The sequence below is a fragment of the Oncorhynchus gorbuscha genome, linkage group LG22, assembly GCF_021184085.1.
Source record: "Oncorhynchus gorbuscha isolate QuinsamMale2020 ecotype Even-year linkage group LG22, OgorEven_v1.0, whole genome shotgun sequence".
Classification (NCBI taxonomy): Eukaryota; Metazoa; Chordata; class Actinopteri; order Salmoniformes; family Salmonidae; genus Oncorhynchus; species Oncorhynchus gorbuscha.
Window position 1 is genome coordinate 32,905,829 of NC_060194.1, and position 12,682 is coordinate 32,918,510.

A 12,682-nucleotide genomic window follows, 5' to 3' on the forward strand; every position below is an offset into this window, starting at 1 on the left:
GCAAGGCCTTCTCCTGTTCCAAAGCTCTCTCCCTCTCCTCTTTCTCTCTCTGCAAGGCCTTCTCTTGTTCCAAAGCTCTCTCCCTCTCCTCTTTCTCTCTCTGCAAGGCCTTCTCCTGTTCCAAAGCTCTCTCCCTCTCCTCTTTCTCTCTCTGCAAGGCCTTCTCCTGTTCCAAAGCCTTCTCTTTTTCTCTCTGTAGCACCTTCTGTTCTAAGGCCCTCTCCCTCTCCTCTCTTTCTTTCTCAAGGGCTTTCTCCCTTTCAATTATTTCTTGCTCCAAAGCCCTCACCTTCTCCCCCCTCTCTTTCTCCTTCATCTCCCGTTCCAAAGCTTTCTGCCGCTCTAGCTCCAAAACCTTTACCCTCTCCATACGCTCTAGCACCAAAGCATTCTCCCCCGCTCTCTCCAAAGCCTTCTCCTCCTCCCCCTCTCTCTCCAAAGCCTTCTGCTCCTCCCTCTCCAAAGCCTGCTCCTCCTCCCTCTCCAAAGCCTGCTCCTCCTCCCTCTCCAAAGCCTGCTCCTCCTCCCTCTCCAAAGCCTGCTCCTCCTCCCTCTCCAAAACCTGCTCCTCCTCCAAAGCCTGCTCCTCCTCCAAAGCCTGCTCCCCCTCCCTCTCTCTCTCCAAAGCCTTCTCCCTCTCCTCCCCCTCTCTCTCCAAAGCCTTCTCCTCCCCCTCTCTCTCCAAAGCCTTCTCCTCCCCCTCTCTCTCCAAAGCCTTCTCCTCCCCCTCTCTCTCCAAAGCCTTCTCCTTCCCCTGCTCCAAAGCACGCTCTCGTTCCATGGCTCTCTGCGTTTCTAATTGCATAGCTTTCTCTCGCTCTTCCCTCTCTTTTGCCAAAGCTTTCTCTCTTTCCTCCTCTTCTCGTTCAAGACCTTGTGCCCTCTCTTGCGCCAAAGCCCGCTCCTTCCTTTCTTGCTCCAAAGCTTTCTCTCGCGCCAAAGCCTTCTCCCTCTCCTTCCGCTCTTGCGCCAAAGCTTTCTCTCTCTCCTTCCTCTCTCGCTCCAAAGCTCTTTCCCTCTCTTGCTCCACAGCATGCTGTTGCTCAAATATTCTCTGCCTCTCCAGTCTTTCCTGCTCCACGGCACCAAGTCGCTCTTGCTCAGGGGATTTTTCTCTTTCACTCTCTGCCTGCAGCTCCTTTTCCTTGTTGTTTTCTTGCGGCCATGCAGCATCTCTCTCTTCCATAATAGTGGGCCTAAGCACACTCACAGGAACTTCACTGTGGGGGAGATGGCCTCCAAGAGCTCCCTGGTTTGTTACTGGAACCAGTCTGGGGAAGGGCAAACTGGCTGCAGCATTGGTTGTGTGGGTGATGGCAGACACTGTGCCCTCTTGAGGACCTCTACCAGAAGACATTGTTGCAGTTGCAGCATTGTTGTCCTGCCTCTCTGCATCTCCACGCCCATGCCACCCAACTCCAGAGAAAGCCCCCTCTGATGCCATTTTGCGTGCCAGCAGGGTCAGTGGGCCAGGCTTGCGCTCTGTGTTGCTTTGTGGATCTGGGCTGCTACTACAACTGCCACTGCTAGAGGAGCCAGAGCTGGAGGTACTGGAAGTACGCTGCCTAGCTGGGGGCTCACCTGGACTAGGGGGGCTTTGTTTAGGGGTATCAGGCAGTGGGAATGATAACTCTGGGGGAGGGGAGGGAGGAGGGGTAGGCTGTCGAAGCTGCGGAGACAATAGGGGGGGAATGTGCTGTGGGTGTTGGCGGGATCCTCCAGACCTTGCTCTTGCTAGTTGGCCTCTTGGTGGCTCTCCTAGATTCCTCCTCCTGGCACCGCTATCCCAGTCCTCATCAGCGTCATCATCACTATCTGCTGGGACTTGACTAGAGGTTGGGACTCTCTCTGGTCTCTGCTCGTCAACAGCTACACGCACAGCCAGAGAGGAAACAGCAGCAGAGGTAGGGGCAGGTGGAGGAGACACATGGCCGTCTCTGGACATGTGCCCCTCTCCCTCTCTTGCTGGGCCTGCTAGTCCCTTTCCCTCGGAGAGGCCAAAAAGTTTGTGCTGGTCAACCAACACAGGTGAGACATCCTGATGAGGTCAGAAAGAGAGTTGAGATCGAGTATGTAGCAGGACTATGCCAGACTTTCTCCCATGCAAGCAATTATTCAAGCCTTGATTAAACTGCATGTAAGATCGGTTCAATCATGCAAGATTCTCATATATGCAAGTTGTACAACAAGAGACTTAAAAACCCGAAAGAATACAGTGATTAGTCTGCAAAAAACCTGGTCTGGGGCAGCACAGGCAGCGCTGTTATTGTCCTGTGTGTGGTCCTCTTTGTCTGTATCTGGAAAAACATAGTAGTGATATGTAAGAGGGGAAAGTACACTCAGCAAGAAATGAGTCATCTGATCTGATTTGATACACAAACAAAGCTCTCTCAGTAAAGGCATGGAGCGGTCATGTAAACTTCTCGAGCATAAACCCAAAGCCAATATGTACAGGTGAGGGGGGGGCACTGCCAACTTACCATCATCTTCAACTGCTTCACGGGCCTCTCTCTCCAGACGCTGCCTCAAGAGCTCCTGCTGTTTTGACAAATACTGCTTTATGAAGCTGTTCTGGCTCATCTCTTCACCAATCTGAAATACACAAGACAAACAGAGACTAATAAAATCCTTGCCGATAACCCTCCGCTTGAAGAAGTAATCAGAGAAACTGCCAAATATCTACAAGGAGACGATTTAATTATGTTATGGTTCAATCTAAAAAAAAACATACAAAAATAAGGAAGAAAGTCACTATACATACTCCCAACAATTTAATGGGTAAACCTAACCAATGTTATTCTTCATGGTGCTAAAACATGATCCTTGCTATGCAACATCTTGATAGGTCTCACCTGGGAGTTTGGCTGCAGTCCTATGTGATGGTGTGATGTTCTCTGGAGGTTCTCCAGCATGAGAGCCTGTCACAAACATAAGGGATTATGACAAACAGTAAACAACCGTTAACTCCCAAAATAATTAGTAATTGTTGTATTGCATCTGATAATCATGTTGTTGAGCTTGCTCCACAATGTGCTCAGAGGAAAGCACACACACGGCAGAAACAGGCATGTGTGAACCAGTATCTGGGCCGAGGAGGACACGATGAATATCATCCTTCTCTGCCCAGATACTGGTTCAACTGACATGGAACACTTCAGCAAAACATCAAAGTCAAGATCAACGTCTCATAGTCGTAGAAGAAGCGTAGATTGGCCAATATAATACAAGACTTAACTAGTTAGTAGGCCTTATAATATATTTAAAAACTACTTGTTTGTTAGATGTATCTCATGCTACTTGCAATCCAGTTGGATGGCTAACATCACATCTTCTAATTATACAATCAAGCAAGAATTCGTAGATGATCCGAGGCTCAAAACCAAATAACATGTACTTATTATTATTCATTATTTTGTTTACTACGATTCCCAAAAGTTTAATAGGTTAAAGTACAATAAATAGAATATTACTTTGCAGTCTCGTCCACGTTTATACTCCCCCAACTCGTGCACATCAACAAAGCGCAGACTTTGCCGCGGTCGGTAAAACTAGTTATCGCCAGCAATAGTTAGCCATCAGACGTGTCTCATATTAACAACACACGTCCATTTAAACTTCGGGTAACAAGTTATTCATCAAACGAGCCATCAAATGTTTTAAAACATAGCACAAAGCTTCCAGCGACGACAAAACATCAACACCACATAAAGTAAACAGCACACACATTTTTATTCTCAAACTAGGCAAGCACTCCGGCCTGCAAGACAAGCATCCGCCAACACCGAGGGTTTAGCAACTGCAGGTTATAAATGGTCTCTGATCCTTAACGAAACGTACCCCTTTGAGTCTCTTAACGAGAGTATTTTTCTGTCCGCTTTTAGGAAGTCCGCGCTCCTCTAAAGCAGCTTTCAAATCCGCCACGCGAAGTGATTGTAGCGGCCTCCCGTCCAGTTTAACGTCTTCGAGGTCCGCCATTTTCCCTTTCCACTCGTTCGCGTCAGCAACGCCTTCCTTCAACCAACGTCAGAGACAACTTCTGGAAGAAGTGTAAACTGAATGACAATCTTAGATTTTATTAAAATTGGATACATACATACATTGGATGGTGGATTGTTATCTACACACGCTATTCACTGTGAATTTGCAGAAATAACGTACCTAAACATTATTTAGAAATGGTCATTTCCTACATTATGTTATTTGTGCCGACAGGGGGTACTCTTTCACGTGTCCAAATCATCTTTGGGTCATGTCAAATGAGAAGGGGACCCATAATTATTTTTGGTCTGACCGCCGCCGTGTCTTGAGAAACCAGAGAGAAAGAGGAAGAGAGAGACCCAACTCAGCGCAAAATCTGTCCTCCAAGCAGGTGCCAATTTTTCATTGTTTCGCACACCAAGCAAATATTTTTTTGTATGGAGATCACTGAGTTTGAGTTTTTACCCGACAAAGTCATGTTAGGATATATATCTGTTATCCTGTTTTGTGCCGAATCCACTGCAGTGTTTATAGTCATTGTGTAGGAGGGTGATTCCAAGATGTGGGAAGTGTGCAGGGGAGCATGGGACTGAGTATGTTGTAGTTTTGGTGGATACAATTGCGTCACATATAGGGATCCTCATGTTGCTGGGGATCGGAAGTGTCCGGTGCAATAGAGACAGGTTGAGGTGACCAGAGTCAGAATAGTGCAAAGGAGTCATATAGCAATGGTTATCCACTGTACCGCAGAAATATAACGTAAATAACAGAACATATATTTTGTGGTGGCAGCTGCAGATAAGTATTTGGGTATATGAGATTTGGCTTAAGAAGAGTTACAGGGTGTGTTGAGTGGTGGTGTCCTGTCCTCCCAGGTCATTGGCATGGTGCAGGAGCAGATAGGGTCAAGTAGTGGAATGGGGTAGTGGGTTTTTGAGTGTAGGTTTAATTGGAAGGTTTTTATTTTTATTAAATAGTGGTATATGTGTAGTGTTAATTGATGGTGCAATGTTTCGCTTTTATATGTGTGTATCACAAAATGTAACATGTTTGACCACACACACTACCGCACAGTAGGTGGCGGCATGCACAAACAAAATGTGCGAACGCCAAGATACCAAAGAAGAAGAATACAGGGCCATAATTGCTGCAGTATGACTAAAAGAGCGTCCTGGCCCTGCAATACATGAGCAACTCGCTGTCTGTATGACACTTGTCGTTGATGCTAGTACCCACGCTGAGATGAGTATAGGCTCTGACTCGGCACTACGTCTGCTTTTAAGTAGACAAGGTCGTCTCCAACATCCTTCAATAACATCCGTCCGACTTTGTTACCGTGTAGGTATTGGTACGCCTCCTGACTTTTTAAGTTGCTCATCGCCTTACCATCGCAAGCTACGGATTCAACAAAGTAAACGTGATACAAGACGACTTCGTCACGTCATCTTCCCAACCATCAATTCCCCATATCATTATTAGTTTTTGCAAAAGCTCTTCATGAATGTTTGTTTACTTGGAACCGGAAATAACGCCCATAATTCGCGCAAGGCATCATGGGACACGGGAAACTCATGCATAGAACAATGAGATAGATATTTCACCGGATGTATAAATGTGAAGCATCCGGTTGACATTTCCACTCACGACCAAAAGTGAGAGGAAGCCCAGTGGCTGAAGGTGGAACTACATGGATTTTGGCCGACATTATAATTTACTCATCGGTGAAACATTTGATCTCAATTGTTTTTTTCGTCTCAATACAGTTTGTTCCCGAAACTAGAATATGTTACGAACAGAGTGGACTAAGTTTTATAGACTCGACCCTTTGCCAAAATGTAAAAAAATTGCGTTGTATAAGAGTGCAAATGTGAATTGAGTTATTGTACACGCAGACTTCAGAGTATGCATTCCCCAATTGGGAAATGTACGCTAAAACGCGCCAATAAGATTGCGCTAGCTCGTACTTGGCTCTGCCCACTATGGCTCATTTGTTCCAATTTGAAACGACAGGCTGTGGTCTATCTTGGTTTAGTTATAAAATATATTTGGTGCCAGTGCGGCTCGGTTCAGTTGGAGGTTGCAACATGTTGAAAATAATAACGTGACTTGTAAAAAAAACGCTTAATGGTGAGGAATGTGTTTTAGATATCTAAGCATGTCTGGTGGTTAAGTCGTTAATTTTCCATATCAAATGTTACCGGCGTTTGGTACACTGCTAACTACCAAACAAGGAAGTGCCATTTGCTGTCGAGCTAGCTACTGTTGTGGTCGAAGCAGATATAATTAACAAAAACAACTGGTTACAATAGCCAGCTATCGATATAACATGATCGAAGGGGATGTCCAAGTTCGCTGGTAAACTAGCCCTTCATCATGACTATCAGTTCTATTACCCATACAAGTAATTGGACGAAGGCGTATTCTGTGGGGTGGGGAGATTTGTTAAGAGCCACGTCGCTTGTGGTACGGGTTTGGAAGCATAAGGACCTCCTTATCTTTCATATAGGCCAAAAACAAAAGGTGAAATTGATACACCCATTTTATAGTGTTCCCACACAGACATATTGACATGTTACTACATAGCTTGTTTATGGAAGCCAGAGTTGACTACCAGTGCTAATGAGCTATCAGCATCCCCGAACACTTGTGTGTAAATGGAAGTCAGACGGCACAAATATGTTGTCCCTGGAAAAATAGTTGGCTGTGTTAAAACCGTGTACTGTACAGGAAGTTTGTGGCACCTTAATTGGGGAGGACAAGCTCGTGGTAATTGCTGGAGTGGAATGGTATCAAACATGGTTTCTATTAATTATTATTTTTTCCTGTGAACTGAAAATAGAGGAATTTGTTTGAGTATCAATTCATGTTTAGATGGAGCATTTGGCGGTTTTGGCTTCTAGAGCCAGTTTGCCCTAACATGTACAGACTAAGGATTAACATCCTTGGACTAAGGATTAACATTATGCTCAATTAGTCCAACATTGGGCTAGGTGGTAACTAACATATCCTGATCCCGTATCAATTAGGCTAGCTAGTTGGACATGCCATCTCATCTGTTTATGTAAATGTGACATGAGACATTTATTTACCATGTTTTTATTCTGTTTTTCCAAAGATGTCCTGGTTCTTCCATGTCAATCAAGGCTCAAACCAGCAGCCCCCTGTCATGATGCCCCCAGCTGCTGGTGCCCTGTCTAGCAACACACACTATCCGACAATCAGTAGCAACACACTGGATACAGCTAACACTGCTGGGCAGGGTTGGCTCTGCACACAGTCCAGTTCGTCTTCACCCAGCCTGGCAGACTTTCCATCAGTACCACAGGGTTTCGTGCCTCCCAGCTTGGAGAACCTATCTTGTACCTCTCTGAAGTCAGCGGCAGGCAGAGAGCCCCTACCACTCTCCTACGTAACTCTTCAGGAGCAGCGTTGTGTATTGAGCTGGTTCTTGAGCTGGAGCACTGCCCAGAGGGAAAGGTTTCTGCAGGACCTGTTGGGGAAAGCTGTGCCAGGGAAAGTGTGTACCCTCCTCGAGTCGCTCAATACGCTACAGGTACAACCCATCCTGCTATCACAATTATTTAATGGTTTGTCCTACAGTTCGTTACCAGCTACTAGTAATGTAACAGTCATGTTGATCTCATTTGCACTGAAACCTCGCCACCATCTGTTCCTTTCCGATTCTAGGTTAAGGACAGCCCACCAAATATTTTTGAGTGCCAACTGCGCCTCTGGACCCAATGGTTTGAGTCATGGAATGAGGAGGAGAGGAACAGTTTCCTGCACATTCTAGAAGAGAGAGACCCAATCTTTGTTGCCCACTTTTACAGAGGTGTAGCTGGGACAGCAGGCAGGGATTGATGGATACAGGAGAAGAGGGTGTAGAATGGATAGGCAATGTGTGGGTGGAAGACAGAAACAAGTTAGGTTGGAGTGGTACATAGGGAAGCATATGTGTGGAGACAGTGAAGAACAGGCCAGTGGTTGAGAGCATTGGGCTAGTAACTGACAGGTTGCTGGTTCGAATCCCTGAGCCAACTAGGTTAAAATGTGCCCTTGAGCAAGGCACTTAACCCTAATTGCTCATGTAAGTCATTCTGGATAAGAGTGTCTGCTAAATGACTAAAATATATGTACAATCGTTTTCTGGCTAGGGGTGAGATGAATCTAGTAACATATGAGAACGCCCTTATAGTATTGATACATTCTGTTGACCACATACTTGAGGGTATTACAGAAGATGGACTGAATAAGGTGAACATATTTATTTAATTCTCTATTACCAAACGAATGGATAGATGTAATATCCTTATTGATCAACCTTTTTCCTCTTCTCTCAGTGCAGTTCCACCATGGCTGTGTTCAGGTAAAATGGAGTGAGTGTAGATAAAGTGAGTGGCCAGGTCCAATTCTGTTACCAGTGGGAATGCTTCTACTTCTGTAATGATCTTGAACAGTTTTTCTACAATGCCAGAAATAAAATGCCATTTCATAGATCAGGTGCAATATTTTATTTGTTGAATGATTGAAAATGCATAATTGAAATTACTTTATCTTGAATCACTACCACAGAAAAAAATTGAAAAGAAATGTGATTTTATACAGAAATTAATTTGATTTCAAATGCATTCTCTAGTCTATCCATGACACCGAACCAACACGAGTTAAGACAATCGGAGAATCCTCATCATTAGTCTCCAGACAGGAATTGAAGAATGGATATAGTTTATCTGTGAATCTATTGCCTGTGAATGTATGGAGAAGAGACCTGGTATCTGCATTGTAGAAAGAGACCTCTCCCTTCTTGTAGTCTAACAGTATTCCTAACTTCTGGGGGACCGCAGGCAGCTGAATATCAAGTGGCCGAGCTGCAAGGGCTTTGAGCACACCTTGTTTTGTCAAGATTATGGTCCAGTAGCCTTCTGCTGGTTTTAGTTTCAGCTGCCCCTTCCTATTAGCTGATCCTCTGGCAACTCCGATATTGTAACATGTCTTCCCAGCCACTTCAACCTCCCAGTAATTTCTCCCCCTGTTAAACCCAGTCTTTCCAAGAGCAGCAAGAGACAAGTCATACCGCCCTGGATCGTTGGGGACATTCTGTCGCTGTTCTGCTACAGACATTACTGTCTCATCCGGTGACAGAATGATTTTAGGATGGGCTGTGTCCGGGTCGAAGGCCACCTTAGCTGTGGGTAGAGAGGAATGGATATAGTAATGTTCTCTACTGCACAGAGCCAGACATTCATGCAATATCCATTCAATGTTTGTCAATTAACTTCCAGACTTACTCCTATGGACAACCGTTTCTGGATCTACCATAAGATCTAAGAGAGGAGTGCAATCCAAACACATTGTATTAATTCACAATAAAAGCTTAGACATGTTTTTGTCTGAAAAGGGTAAACATACACATCTTACCTTGTAAATTCATCTTGAGTTTGTCATTCTCCTCTTGCAAACCTTTAGAGTGAAAGGGGAGAGACGGCCAACGTGACGTGACAACCCCTCAAAATTATTTACAGTAATTAAGGCTATTGTTGAACTCTTTCACATGTTCAGTATTTGGTTTACATTATCACTGTCCTGTTGATTGGTCACTGATAATATGAATATCTCACTCTTATTTCTCTCCTGTAGTCTGGCATTGTCATCCTTGCTGTCTCTGAGTTGCTGCTGCAGTCTATTGAAGGCTGACTCCTTCTCTCGCAATTGCTGCTGCATTTTACGCAAGTCCTCTTGGTTTTGATCCGTTTGAAGCTGTACCTCTGTGTGATAAATGTTGTTCAGTATATACCAAATTCAGCAAATCATTTAAACTCCATACATTGACTCAAAGGACAATCTCACCTTTGCACCTGTGCTGGATTTCATCACATTCCATTTTCATTTCCTTCTGAAGTTTCTCCAGCTCTAAAGAGATAAAAGAGAAGTTAAAATATTTTCCCCCAAAATGTCCCAAGATGACCAGAAATGATTTCAGGGACCTGTGTGTCACACCTCTGTTTTTGGAGTCAAGTCTTGCATTCAGCTTCTCCTTGGCCTTAAGTTGTTCCTGTAGCTCTGGGTAGAAGGAAAGCTAAATTAATCATAATGACAAATGAGAATGATTTCCCAAACCCATTTACTTTTTAACACCATTCAACGTGAGATGATTATACATAAATGGAACATGGACAAACCAGAGATTTCTGATGCACTTTTATCTTTGGCATTTGAAGCTTCCGTTTGTATTGCTTTCATTTGTTTCTGTAGTTCAATGATATTCAGAACTGAAATAACAGAACAAAAAGGCACTGTGTAATACAATACTAACATCAAATCATGGTATTCAACCTTTTAGAAGATTATACATGTTTTAATGACTTCAAATGACTACTCTTGTCAACATACTCTGTTCTGCATTTTTGGCATCTACAGCCCTCAGTTGTGTAGTGTTTTCTTCAAGCTGCTTGCTCTTCTGCTTCAGTAGACTCTGAAGATCTGAGGAGGAAATATATTTATTTACAGTGCAGTCGGAGGGTACAGCCTTATTCTAAAATGGATTACATAATTTTCCCCTCATCAGTCTACACACAATACCCCATAATGACAAAGCAAAAACTGGTTGAGAATTTCATCAAGGATCTCTCTGTACTTTGATCCACTCATCTTTCACTCAATCCTGACGAGTCTCCCAGTCCCTTCTGCTGAAAAACATGATGCTTCCACCGCCATGCTTCACTGTGTGGATGGTATTGGTCAAATGAGCGGTGCCTGGTTTCCTCATGCCTGGCATTCAGAACAAGAGTTCAAACTTGGTTTCATCAGACCAGAAAATCCTGTTTTTCATGGTCTGAAAGTCCTGTCATGTGCCTTTTACTGAGGAGTGGCTTCCGTCTGGCCACACTACCATAAAGGCCTCATTGGTGGAGTGCTGCAGAGATGGTTTTCCTTCTGGAAGGTTCGTCCATCTCCACAAAGGAACCCTGGAGCTCTATTGGAAGAGTCTTGGTGGTTACAAACTTCTTCAATTTAAGAACGATGGAGGCCACTGTGGGGATCTCCAATGCTGTAGAAATGTTTTGGTGCCCTTCGCCAGATCTGTGCCTTGACGACAACCCTGTCTCGGAGCTCTACGGACAATTCCTTCGACCTCATGGCTGCTCTGCTCTGACATGCACTGTCAACTGTGGGTCATTATATAGATAGGTGTGTGCCTTTCCAAATCATGTCCAATCAATTGAATTTACCACAGTTGGACTCCAGTCAAGTTGTAGAAACATCAAGGATGATCAATGGAAACAGGATGCACCTGAGCTCAATTTCTAGTCTCACAGCAAAGGGTCTGAATACTTATGTCAATAAGGTATTTCAGTTTTACATTTGTAATAGATTTGCAAAAAAAAAAAAAAATGTTTCGCTTTGTCATTATGGGTTAATCTGTAGATTGATGAGGAGCATTTTTTGATTTAATCCATTTTAGAATAAGGCTGTAACGTAACAAAATATGGGAAAAGTGAGGGAGTCTGAATACTTTCCGAATACACTGTATCTTACCAATTATAATCTCCCCTGTGTTAAGATAGCATCCACTTTAAACTAAATGTTTCCCTTCGCATCAACCCAACAAGACGTTCAATAGTATTTTAATTAAACAAAATGTACCTTCCATCTTGTCAGCACTTGTCCGTTTGAGCTCTGATAATGTTCTTTCTAACTCTGTCAGTTTGTTACGAAGTCCCATGATCTCTGCAACTGAAAAATAAAAGCATGCCACTGGATGAAGCATTCAAAAACAGAAGTCACCCTCCAAATAATTGAGAAATAATGAACTTGTAGATTATAGATAAACTCCTTGAAACATGCTTGACAACTTACTGAGTTGTGGAATTCTACTGTCAGTTTCTTTCAGCTCGTCTTTCTTTTCATTCAGCTGGTCTCTCGTCTCCTGTAGCTGATTCTCTAGCTCTGAGACACACATTATTTCAAATGTTATCCTCTTTCCACCACAAAGTTTTCTATTACACCGTATGCCTACAGAAAAGCTCTTAATGGTAAATATAAGGATAATAAACGTTCCAGCACAATTGTAAGAGTACTGAGGATAAAGACAAATTACAATGGCACTCACCAGCAATCTTGGCCTCAGATGACTGATTTAACTCTAACTCTTGCCTCTGCAATCTTGTCACTTGATTTTGGAGTGCAATGATCTGCAGAACTAAATGAGCAGGGATATGCAGGATGTCACAATATTCAACATTTGAATTAATGTAGAAAATTCAAATCACGTTTGCAGCCAACCCTGAAATGATAAGGCTTTTCACACTCACTCTGTTTACAGTTGCCATTGTTCTTCTCCTCGATTGTGGCAATCAATGCATCCAGTTCATTCTCAAGTGCTGTGGACAAGAATAATTGAAGAGCTTGAATGTTACAAGTATAATGGGATTTGAAAACTTAATGAATGGGCTAAATGCAGTGTATTGTCATCACACCATCCTATATGTCTACCAGTGAAGGACTATCCCTCTGAGGATAGTATTGTTATTGGTCTAATGTGCTGAACACATAGACTCCTATGTTCTTCAGAACGCCTGCTACTCACCAGCAATCTGGTCAAAGTTTATCCCACTGCTAACTCCTTTCTGCAGGTTCAAGATCTCATTCTGTATTGCAATGATCCTTAGAACTGCAACAAACAAACAGCTTAACAATTTGAGGA

At 43.5% G+C, this 12,682-nt stretch overlaps 3 protein-coding genes across 4 annotated transcripts in view; 1 reads left to right on the plus strand and 2 right to left on the minus strand.

Annotated features, from left to right (window-relative positions):
• Positions 1-691: 691 nt before the first annotated feature.
• LOC124009388 (apoptotic chromatin condensation inducer in the nucleus-like) lies at positions 692-4,027 on the minus strand (the record flags this gene model as incomplete). Its single annotated transcript, XM_046321182.1, has 5 exons — positions 3,838-4,027; positions 2,853-2,918; positions 2,481-2,592; positions 2,236-2,297; positions 692-2,038 (listed from the first exon to the last, which is right to left on the minus strand). Coding segments are annotated over exons 1-5 (1,725 nt in total), but the record flags the coding sequence as incomplete, so codon positions are not given.
• A 2,330-nt stretch (positions 4,028-6,357) lies between these two features.
• Positions 6,358-8,474, plus strand: lg22h14orf119 (linkage group 22 C14orf119 homolog). The gene is made up of 3 exons (XM_046321183.1): positions 6,358-6,498; positions 7,094-7,531; positions 7,666-8,474. The coding sequence occupies exons 2-3, from the start codon at positions 7,094-7,096 to the stop codon at positions 7,837-7,839; spliced, it is 612 nt and encodes a 203-aa protein (XP_046177139.1). The 5' UTR covers positions 6,358-6,498; the 3' UTR covers positions 7,840-8,474.
• The window catches only part of LOC124009386 (putative leucine-rich repeat-containing protein DDB_G0290503), a 36,995-nt gene continuing 32,787 nt past the window's right edge, over positions 8,475-12,682 (minus strand). For both annotated transcript variants that reach the window (XM_046321179.1, XM_046321178.1), the window contains 13 exons: positions 12,566-12,649; positions 12,291-12,359; positions 12,089-12,178; positions 11,836-11,925; positions 11,623-11,712; positions 10,369-10,458; positions 10,158-10,247; positions 9,976-10,038; positions 9,826-9,888; positions 9,597-9,743; positions 9,397-9,438; positions 9,267-9,302; positions 8,475-9,164 (listed from right to left, as the gene is read on the minus strand). In XM_046321179.1, the coding sequence (XP_046177135.1) occupies positions 8,611-9,164; positions 9,267-9,302; positions 9,397-9,438; positions 9,597-9,743; positions 9,826-9,888; positions 9,976-10,038; positions 10,158-10,247; positions 10,369-10,458; positions 11,623-11,712; positions 11,836-11,925; positions 12,089-12,178; positions 12,291-12,359; positions 12,566-12,649 (1,508 nt within the window). In that variant the 3' untranslated portion in view covers positions 8,475-8,610. The remainder of the gene's footprint in view (positions 9,165-9,266; positions 9,303-9,396; positions 9,439-9,596; positions 9,744-9,825; positions 9,889-9,975; positions 10,039-10,157; positions 10,248-10,368; positions 10,459-11,622; positions 11,713-11,835; positions 11,926-12,088; positions 12,179-12,290; positions 12,360-12,565; positions 12,650-12,682) is intronic.